Raw genomic sequence first — 11,716 nt, 5'->3', positions numbered from 1 at the left:
TGAGGTTTAGGTTTATGCCTCTCTTCAACTGTAAGATTGTGTAGAAAGCAAATGTTTTCGTTACAATGATTATATCAAACAAATTTTAACAATAATGCTTAATATTATCTTTTTCACTCTTTAATTGTTTCGTTTCCCTTATATTTGCATCATCATACCAAACACTCCCTTAAGATGAATTGCTTTCATTGTAGATCTCCTTAGCATAAATCCAAATTGATTCTCTAATATGCTGGTACATCTCCTCATTCATATTGTTATTACTCTTTCCCATAACTTCATAGTTTTGACTCAAAAATTTTATTCCTCGATAGTTGGAGTGATCTTGAATCTCTTTTGTTCTTATAAATAGGTACTAGAGTACTTCTCCCGTCATTGGGCATCTTATTTGTCCTCCAAATCTTGTTGAATAGATCAATTATCCAAGTTACTTCAATCGTCCTAAGCATCTCCATACCTCAATGATATTATATCGATTAATAATTTCCTGTGAAAAGAACAGTTTTTTATATGAATAAAATTAGTCGATAGCAACCAGTTATCAGTGTGTGCGGAGCAGACAAACAAAATCCCTCCTCAGAATAGCTAAATTAGTTTACAAATTAGCCAATCATCCTGAGAACATTATTTGAGAGAAAAAAAAGTGTAGAGGAAAACATCATGTGATATGTGCTCACAAAAGGGAATAATTTTAACATTCCAATCATCCAGAATGTGATGAAGCTTATTAAAGAGTATTAGTACTTTTCACTCGTTGATATCTAAATTAATATTACATATGTATTTTGTAATAGCAAAACCCCAATCCAACATAAATGGTGGTTTAAGTGTTTAATAAAGTGAACTGTTACCTTGTCTTTCCCTCGTTTCTTCTGTTCCATTTTGTAACTTGAGGTTCCAAAAATATTGTGTATAAATTCAGTGGACAATACACTTTAACAAAGAGCTAGCTAATGCCTAATTGAAACTACCCAGAAATACAAATGTGAAAGGCTGTAGTTTAAGTGCCAGCCAACTAGGTGGGTATAACCACATCTGATTTGGGTACTAACTGTAACACAAACAGCACAAACACTAAGACCAGCAAAACCAATTGCATTGCAAGGCATTTTGTAAACTTAATTACCCTTCTCTGCATTTGCAGAATCTCTGACTCCTCACATTGCCCAGCCTTGTTTTCTATTTCTGAAAGGCACAGCGCTTCCTCCGAGATAAACTTTTTATTATCCACCCGGTCCAGATTACTCAAGTCCTTTGTAGATCTTGTTATCACAACAGACTGAACTTCAGCTTCAAGTTTCTGTTTGAAGAGTTCCTGCAGCTCAGCTTCCATCTCCATGCATCTTTTCTTCTCCATTGCACGATCTTGAGGTGACTCCACACTCATAGTTGTTTCAAGTTCAGCAATTCTCAGTTCCTTTTTCTTCAGATTATCTTCAGCTTCATTCAGCTGTCTTTCCAGTGTTTGGATAATCTTACTCGAGTAGCTATGATTTAACTCATTCCAACCATCACACATAGAAGAAGCATGATTCATATAAACCAGGGGATCAGGATCAGCAGGCAGAGAACGGACAGCCACACCACTAGTCCTGTCCATGTCATCATATAACGAACAAATTCCCTTGCCTATCTCCCCAAACATTTGTAGCTCTGCAAGAAACACATGCCATTACTTTTCAGGGATGATTCATATTAATGTCATGTCACTACATTTTCCACAAAACAATTTGGTGATCTATGATAATGACAATTTGCAAATCCAACAAAATACTTATTCTTTGTGGCAACTACCAAGTAATATTTTGGTGTAATTCGGTGAGGCTTGAGCTCGTGACTTGAAGGTCACAAGTTTAGCCTAGCCAATTATGTTTCCCACATCAATTCCTGTGAAAGGAAACCAGAGTAGGCCTCCACATTACCTTAATAAAAACAAACAGAGTTGAACAGCACATTGCAGATTTAAAGAGCAAGAACATGCTAATTATGTATGCATTTTTTAAGTGCAATTGAATAATGAGGTAATTTGAGCATTTGTATTAAAATTGAAAATTAAAAATAAAAGATATTTTAAGGGGTGATAAACTTTAATTGTAAAGTGAATCGATTCTTTAGATAGCCCCTCCAATTAGCATGTGAAAATAGGTCAGTTGAACCCAATCTATTCTGATAATCTAGAATCTACAATCAACCAAATACTACCAAATAGTACATAGGCAAGTCATAGGTGATGTTTCAGGTATAAACTACACTTCCAGTTTCAACACCAATCTTCTCACAAACATTCTCAAAATCATACAGCAGTAATTCTCCCATATTCAAGTAGCATATAGGAGAAATTCAAGAAAACAAATGTTAATCTATAGTTGAAGAATAACACCAATACTGCAAAATACGTGCAAAGTGTGCCATAACAAGAAAACAATGCCGAACAGGGAAGAGTCTAGAAATGATTTATCACCTAGGCCAATGTTATATATTTAAATAAGGGAAAATAACAAAAAAAAAAAAAAAAAAAAAAAAAAAAAACCTATTTTATACTCCTTTTTGCAAAAAAACTACATATTCCAACTTTTTTTGCGAAAACTACCTTATATGATGCAAACGTATGCAAATTTTGGTTTGACCAAACACGTTTTTTGCACGTGATATTACTAATTGCACTTAAATGACGATCGATCTGCTCTCTATAGCTTATTCCTTCCATTCTCTTTGCTTCTCACTGTTCATGGAGTTAACCTATGCCTGCAACAATTCATTCAAGGTGAAGATATAGCATTTACTCCTCTAACAATATACCACTAAGTTAATGGTTCTTCATTGATTGCAATAAACCAACAACCTATAATTTCTTCTTCTCTTTGCTGCATGTATTTGCATAATAATCTGCTTCTCACATTTTCTTACTCCTCGAAATTCTCTAGATTTTATCAATCTAATCACATAACCAAGTAATCTTCAGCACAATTTCTTCAATTTGTTAATATTGGCTAAAAAGAGAAGAGTGGTGAAAAGAATTACAATTGATTTCAAATGAGTAACTAAACAAGGGTATTATTTTTCCTTGCATTTCCTGATTGGTTTTTAGGGTTTAGCGGATGGACCTTGTCTTTAATCTTTATTTTTTTATTTTTGCTTCTTTTGTGTGTTTAATTGTAGAAACTTTGGTTACTATTATTCAACCCATGAGACAATGAAGCCAATCAACATTAGATTGTATTTTGGGGGGTTTTTTGTGACTTAGAATTACAAAAAGAGTATAAAAAATTAGGTCTTAGTTTGCATTCTAACAACGAAGAGGTTTGTTATTCTGAAATAGCAGATTGGATTAGGGAAGAATTAGGATTTGATGAGGTTGGTAGAATATGGTACAAGAGGTATGGGTTTACCTTGTTTGCTGGGAGGCAGAAATCAAGAATGATAAGAACATCCCTGATTTCTTAGAAAGTACAGAAAAGGATGGTTGCTACCATCTATATGTAATTCATGGGGGGATGATAGAGGTAAAGAACCGAAACAGAAAACTCAGAACAAATCTGAAAGGAAAAAGAATGATGTAGAGGTGGTAGATGAATTGGATGAGGTGGATGGAGTTTCATCTTCATCAGCAACTCCAAATGCAGCAAACATTCAGCTCCATCAAGCTACACCTACCACTACAACTCCAGCAATCTCTACAGCAACAAATGCAACTCAAGCAATCCCTACACCAACCACTACAACTCCAACAACCTCGACAATCTATCAACCACTCCGCCCATCTCAGGTCACACCATCAAAAAGGGGTAGGACGAAATCTTGTCCAACAGAGACCAAAAAGCGTGGAGCCAAATGCACCAACGGTCATTTTAAGCCAAAACTCAGCAAGTGAATCACATAATGTAATAAATCAAAGTAGTCAAGTTTAAGTTTGTTCTCAAATTCTCTTATGTTTATGTAGTTAATATTTTCATTGTAGTCAACTTTAATTAGTATTTAAGTGGTTGCTTTTGTTTATGGTATTTGTAAGAACTTATTTGCATTATAAAACGTTAATTAGTATTCAAGTTATGCAATTGGCTCAAACTTCATTAATACCATTATCATTAATACCATTATCAACCTTGGAATTTTCTGTTGAAGAAGATGAAGGCATGGTGGTGCAAATGCAGCACACAAGAAGATGGAAGAGTTAGGTAATAACAGGGGCTGAAATCTGCTTCAAAACATGGAAAATGGGCTCAATTAATAAGGGAAGGGAAAAAGGGGAAGAACAAAAAATTGGAGGGAAAAATAGAACAAATATAGAGGGAAAGGTACATTTAGTAACATCACATGCAAAAGCGTGTTTGGTCAAAAAGAATTTAACGGTCAACAAAGGATTTTGTCACCTGTAAGTGTTTTGCATTCGTTTGGGTCATATGAGGTAGTTTTTCGCAAAAAAAAAATTAGAATAGGTAGTTTTTTGCAAAAGGTGGTATAGAATAGGTAATTTTTTATAATTTTCTCTTAATATAAAAATGTATACTAAACAAGTCTTTAAAATTTTTTTCTAGTAAACTTAAACTTTTTAATTTAACTTTTTAATTGAATTTAAGTAAATATGTTAAATATAAAAAAAATTTTGGCAGATATATATATATGAATTAATTATATCAAATAAATCTATAAAGGGATGTGAAGTTATCACTAATTTCAATGTCAAAATCTTCAATAACTAAATAGTTCAAATATTAATTTTTTTTAAAAAAAAGGTACATGTACCATTCTAGAGTTGATAACTTGTTGATCACTTTAGGCTATTAACCTATTGACATTACAATTAAAATGGGAACTGCATGTTACTTGAAAGTTGAAACAAAACTATAGTTCTACTATAAAATCCTTTGGTTTCTTTGTCATGCGTAGACCAAAAAAGATAAACCACATGTTATCGATTAATCATCCCTACTAAACCAATTATCTTCCAAAAGACATATATAAAAAACCCCATAAAAGAAGAAACCATCTGAAACTAAAAGCCCTTGCGTGGTCTTCTACTCCTCTTGAGTTCTTTATTTCTATCGTTCTATGGGAACAATCAACACTCAAGAAATCAATTTCATTAAACATCATGCCGTGGTCTTACATTTCTCTAATTGGAACCAAACCCTTAGTTTCTATCACTAAGGAGCTACTCAACCGCTCGAAGAGTTGAGCTAGGTACCCTGCCTAGTTTACATAATATACAACCATTCTATCTCTCAAAATTCTTTTTTCTCTTCTTCTTCTTCTCTTAATTAGTTCTTTCTGTATTCTGTGTTGTTGCATTGGACAAGGATTAGGTGTGTGCATTACAGAAATCTTTAACATTTCTCTAAATGTGTCATATCTTATACTAAATTAATAAACTTATGTGCCTTACCTTTCTTTACCATAGCTCATTAAGTACTTCCATTAATACTAACACTTTTAATTCCCTCTATATTCTAAATAAAAATCTTTTTTCAATTTGATAACGATTCTTGTATAATGTGAAAGACACATAACTTTAGGCGCCCCATGATTGTCATTGAACCTAAAAACTAATCCATAAACTTTAAACCCTAAACCATCTATTAACAACACCAAATCGCCAAATATCTCTTCCTCTCCTAAAAACTATTGATATTTTTTAAACCATAATTCTTGCAAAACGGTATTAAAAAAATTAATGTCCACTTCCCTCGTCCATCATGGAGTACTAAAAGTAAGGAGAGAAAAGGATTTCAATAAGGTAACTTTGAACTAGGATTAAACCAACCACTTCCTCTTCCTCTCCTATAATCTTGTAAATATTTTCATACTATTGAAGATGAACAGAAAAAGATCTTGTTTACAAATTTTAGCAACCACAAGAAAGTTATGAAAAAAGAACAAAACTATCAACACACTAGAAAATATCTTCTAATGTTTACCGAATCTAGAGAGCAAAACAAAAATTATGGAAAACAAACCAGGAAATTTTAAAATTGTCAAACAACCAAAACACTATCTTCTAGCTACTTCTATTCTGTCTTTATCTTTATTTTGAAAAAACAATAGTACTTGAAGATATACGATTGTTTTGATTTGGTATGGGTATGAGCCCGTATCACCAACTCCATTACCATTATCTATGCATTTGTATACTTGGCTAGAATAATAAAGGTTTCAGGTTTCGGCCTTTGACTCGAAGAAGTAATTGAATGGAATTAGCAAGATGACCTCAAGGGGGTTTTAGGTTAGGCCCAGCATCCAAGTTTGAGAATGAATGAAAGGTCCATGAGGACCTCATGAGATTACCTCGGGAAGATCGTCCCCATATATATACTACTTATGGCACCTCACAAAGGAATGACTGAGAGTGAACTACTAGCATCTCACTTGGCTAGTTGGCTTTCAAGGTTTTTCGAAAAACATCCTTAAGGTAGTTAACCTCTGTTTTGTAGCTCCTTTGAGAATCGAAACGAGCCATGAGCACTTAAAAAACTTATAAATACTCCACAGTTCATCCTTCCAAAGGTGCCCACGAGACCACACCAATTTCTCAAAGGATAGAAAACTTGCTTTGTTAGATTCAAGGATACTTGGATCTTGGAAGTGGGCAACATTCACTTATAACTTATAATGGAACAATTAGCACTAGATTTCCTAAGCCCAAACGAAGAAGCCATGGGACACCTTGCTAATACCAACACCGGCCCCAAACCATAGAAAATTTGTGGTACAATACATACTACAAAGCAATCTCGACCCAGGAAGGCTACTCATCGTTACACGGGTACGATCCGAGAAGGGTCTCATCAATTGAAGCATAGTTTTAAAATGGAGTAACGGTTGCGAACGCTAGCCTATAATGGAACTGTGATGTTATAACGAGAGTGATACGATATCATAACACCTAAATATTGTTTGAAACTATAAAATATTCCTTCATACAGCCCAAAACGCTGTTTTTAAACCTTTACAACGCAGGTTAAACGATTCTTTTTTTAAACATTTATAACGAGGCTGACGCGATGTGATGTAGTCTTATTTTTACACTATGAATCGAAGTCCTAGGCTCAAAGTGAAGCATGGTTCAGCCTACATGGACGCTTATGGCACAAGGTATTTGCATTGGACAAGGACAAGATTTTAGTTTTTTTTTAAAAAAAAAAAAAAAAAAAAAACTAACCCAAAAATAGAAAACTAGAAAAGTGATTTTCACTTTTTAGTTGTTAATTTTCAAAATCATCATTTTTTCAATAAATTTAACTAGTTTTTTTATTCATTATGGGACATATATATCTTTTGTTTTTGGTTTTGTTTTAGCTTCATATCTCGTATCGATACGAAATTCGTTTGGGGAAACATTGCTTCAAACATTATGATATTCATATTATAATTTGTGAAATAATTTTCAAACATTCATTAACATTACGCTAAGCCAAATGGCAAAAGAAAGTACTAAACCCACATTCTAAATCATTTTTCCTAATTGCTTTTGCTACATTGTTGTCACGTTATTATCAAAAAAGAGAAGAGAAAAAGGTAAAGGAGAACACAAAAGAAGAAAACAAAATGAAGTATGCAGAAGATACAAGATTTCAAATTGAAGAAGAAAAAATTGAAAGAAGATGATAAGTAAAAGAAAAGAGTATCAAAAAGAAAATCAAAGAAATGGAAAATTGAGAAGAAAAAGACATGTTCTATCACAAAATTAATCTTAACTACACTCACTATCTTTTCCCTTCTTTCTCTAAGGAACTCTCTCGGTGCATGATAATTACCTTTGGCTACTTTCACTAGTGTCATGGCAAGGCATACGAAAAGGCAAATTCAAAATCTGACACCCAATCTTCTTCTCCAGTGTCTGACCCCCTGACAATGAGCAAGCTAACCTAAAACCTGTAACTTTGTGGGTCTGGAATCTGAAATTTTGATCCGAAGAAATCCCTTTGTCATCTGCAACAGCCCGTCTTTCAAGATGTTTGATGAGTGAATGGAATACAATATCCACTGGTTTTCATCTAGGTAAACCTCATGTGAGTTTAATCCATAGCAACCAGTTATCAGAGAAAACAGATGAACAAAAGCCCTCCTCTGAATAAGTAAGAAACTGTAAAAAATCCCTAGCATTTCAACCCACCAAGACGCAATTACCCCACCTAAGTTACTTCGAATCTTAATTTGCTTTATGTAAACCGTAAACCGTGTCAGAGGACTCCAATAAGAGGAAAATAAAATACTTACCCGACATCTCAATTGTGAAATGGCAGTCCAATCATCTTGAGAATATAGTTTGAGAGAAAAAATTGCACATTCCAAGAAGAAAATTATATGTGATATGTGCTCACAAATGGGCATATTAGCAGTACAATCATCCAGAATGTGATGAACCTTATAGAGTGTTAGTACTTTTCAGTTTTCACTCATCTTAATTAATGTTACACATGCATTCAGTATCTGATCACATTCTGTAAATGCAAAACCTCAATTTAGGAGTTTGAAATAATAGTTCCATCGGATCTATGTGTACGGAATTTTAGAAGCACGGATCAATAAACAATTTTATTCTTTGAAATCTGATATAAAGTGTTGGCATCCATCCATACGGTCGAGCAACATGTCAAGGATAATAAAATCAAAACTAAATTGGAAGTTTAAGTATACACAAGTAGTTTGAATAGAATTGATACCTGTTTGTAGAGCAAGTTGAGCAGCTTGGAGCATGATGATAGAATCAGCAAGAGGATCGCGATCCTTATTAGCATTGGATGAGAGTTGATCTGAAGAATGACTAGGCTTTGGAGAAGAGTCGAGTTGAAGAGGAGGAATTGGTATTTGATTATTAACAGAATTACAACTTATGGAATCAGATTCAAAGCTTGAAATGGAGGAGAATTCTTTGTGATTATTAACATTACCTCTGGCTTTCTTACTTGGGTCTGGAGATTTAGCAGTGTTCTTTGTAAGGATCTTGGTCCTAGTCTTGTCACGGAATAGTTGAGCTTTCGTAGAAGACTTGCTGCTACTCCGATGGGTATGGGTATCGTCACTGTTATCAGAATCTGCACCGGCGTTAAAAGTGCCGGGAATGGAAATTGGGATTGGGATTGGGATTGGGATTGAGATCGGAATAGGGACTGCAGAAGAAGTATCCTTATTTTCATTCAAAATGTTCGCAGATCCTCTCTTCAACATTCTACCTGTGGAATTGGAATCGGAATCAGAATCCTTGTCCTTGTCCTTCACGGGCGAGTCAGGGACATGATGATCTCGTCTTTTGATCCTTCGCCATTTCTTCAATCCAAAACCCTTCGTAGAGGACGAGGTAGAGGGCTTCGTTGTCTCCACTTCTCCTTGATGGCTCGAATTCCCACCTTCATCTTCCTCCTTACCATTTGAAATTGAATTCTCATCCACTTTCTCACTTAAATTCATTGAATCCATGAATCAAACAAAGTGTAAATGAATATCAAGTCTATGAAGGGAGTCTCTTAACCTCAACTGTGGAAATTGTAATAATTGGGGAAAGATAGATGAGTCGACCGTAAGGGAAAAGGGAAAAGGGAAAAGGGCGAGAACGTGCACCTGATCTGCAGAGCTCAATCATCATATCCTCACATTACCAAGTCACCCCTTCTAAACCATTTTCCTTTTTTAATTTCTTATCCTCTATCCTCTAATTATAAAAAGAGGGTGAGGAAAGAATATTGTTCATAATGAACGGTAAAACCGTTGTTTACACTTTGTTTTGCAATACTAGTTTGTTCTTTTTGAACTGCATTTACAAGAAATTGATGTATTTTTAAGAAAGTAATAATAAATAAAAAGAGAGAATGAATTGTGTGGATAAAACTAAAAGAGAATTAAAATGTATGGATGAGATTAAAAGAAAGTGGTGGGCCATTATCCAAAAGTAGAAATAATGCAGATTAATTGGGACGGACCAAAACGAAAAATGATGCAAATTTAATGGGACGAAGGGAGTATGCTTCTTCACGTTTTTTCATAACACTTTTGATGGCTTGAACTCTTTCCTCTTCTTTCCTCTTTCCTTTCGTTTTCATTTCAGCTTTCATTTCAGGTTTGATCTTCGTTTTCATCTGATTTTTGGAATGAATTTTTACTTTTCATTTTAGTTTTAATCTTCATCTGATTTTCTTGATTTTTTTTATTCTGATTGATTTTCTTAAGTTATTTTTCCCATCTGGATTAGTTCTTCTAAGTGTTGTTTTTATTTCCATCTCTTTGTTGAATTCGAGTTTGTCAGAATTCCCTTTCTATTCTCTCCCCCAATTTAATTTTTGAAACCCTAATTTTGCATTCAGATTTTTTTTAAGTACTTGGAAGTATAATTTTTTGATATATATGTTCCTTAGCTTGGTGATGAGATTAGCACTTTGAACTTGAGGTTCAAAGTTTAAATTCCCCTGATTGCCTTAACCTAAAACTCATTTAAGAAAACAAACACAATATTAAGGTCTAATAATCACTATTGTTCAACTATTGGTTGTTGAGGAGCCTGTCATCTGCAAGCTTTGTTTAACAATTGGTTGTTGTTTTCAATATTGTCCTGGTAATATATGCTCAATTGATATACATCAAAAACCACTTTGATGTTTTGTCTTTCAATTTTCTTAGAGGTAGCTTTTAAATGCTATCAGGAGCATGACTGCATAAATGAGGCATAAGAATAAGTACATATGTTCCATGTCAAATTTGTGTTTCTTTGATGTGCAAAGTTAGCTAATGATATGCTCCCCCTTCTTTAAAACCTTAATGTGAAACTATACTCTTAACACGCTTTACTATGAGATGAATAACCTAGAAATATTGCTTCATCACTTCTTTCATCAAACCTTCATATGTTTCTTTTTTCATTAACATGAACAAAGCACCTACATCCAAATACTCGAAAATAGAAAATATTTGGTTTTACAACTTTAAACAATTCATAAGGTGTCTTGGAAGTGACAGGTCTAATTAATACACGATTTAAAATGTAACATTTAGTATTAACAGCCTCAGCCCAAAAATCCTTAGAAAGACCACTAGCAATTAACATGGTTCTATCTATTTCCTCTAATGTTCTATTTTTTCTTTCTACCACACCATTTTGTTATGGTGTTCATGGTGTGGAAAAATTATGACTTATGCCATGTTCATTGTAATAATCCATAAAACTTGAATTTTTCAAATTCTTTACCATGATTTGACCTAATGTGAATAAGTTAATTATTACTAGATTTTTGAATTTTATTAGCAAACGAAATAAATTCACCGAAAGCCTCATCTTTGCTTACTAAAAATATTGTCCAAGTAAATCTACTGTAATCATCAACAATAAAAAACACATATCTCTTACCACTACAGCTTTAGATTCTCATAGGTTCACAAAGATCCATATGGATTAATTCAAGCAGTTTTGAAGTAGTTACAAGATCCATAGTGTTATAAGAGATTTTTTTTTTATTATTATTATTGATAATTTCTTATCATTGGCTGAAATCGCAAAATTTGATATGTTATGATATTAAAAATTTTGTGAATATTGCGCATTAGTATAATTATTTAAAAATTTGACGGAAGCTTAGGGGTCGATTGACAAACTCAATTTTGTAATTCTACCAACTATTAGGACAAACCTCTTTATTTCTAAGAGGTTATATTAGCCTGAGTTTTGTTAACCTCGATAACGGTTGTAAAGTATTTATGTATATACCTTGTTTAATAAAATGCAGTATATCTG

General features: G+C 33.6%; 1 protein-coding gene across 1 annotated transcript; it reads right to left on the bottom strand.

Moving 5' to 3' along the window:
- Positions 1-668: 668 nt before the first annotated feature.
- On the bottom strand, positions 669-9,644 carry LOC130808643 (WPP domain-interacting protein 1-like). The gene is made up of 2 exons (XM_057674096.1): positions 8,661-9,644; positions 669-1,653 (listed from the first exon to the last, which is right to left on the bottom strand). The coding sequence occupies exons 1-2, from the start codon at positions 9,412-9,414 to the stop codon at positions 1,016-1,018; spliced, it is 1,392 nt and encodes a 463-aa protein (XP_057530079.1). The 5' UTR covers positions 9,415-9,644; the 3' UTR covers positions 669-1,015.
- Positions 9,645-11,716: the final 2,072 nt, after the last annotated feature.

The sequence above is a fragment of the Amaranthus tricolor genome, chromosome 3, assembly GCF_026212465.1.
Source record: "Amaranthus tricolor cultivar Red isolate AtriRed21 chromosome 3, ASM2621246v1, whole genome shotgun sequence".
In the NCBI taxonomy this organism is placed as follows: Eukaryota; Viridiplantae; Streptophyta; class Magnoliopsida; order Caryophyllales; family Amaranthaceae; genus Amaranthus; species Amaranthus tricolor.
This window is presented reverse-complemented; position numbering and strand designations above follow the sequence as displayed.

Excerpts from the sequence above, each read along its gene's own strand:
- LOC130808643 (XM_057674096.1), bottom strand. The coding sequence starts at position 9,414 with ATGGATTCAATGAATTTAAGTGAGAAAGTGGATGAGAATTCAATTTCA. Across the intron at positions 1,654-8,660 it reads TCAACTTGCTCTACAAACAG|AGCTACAAATGTTTGGGGAG; the intron begins GTATCAATTCTA and ends TGTTTCTTGCAG.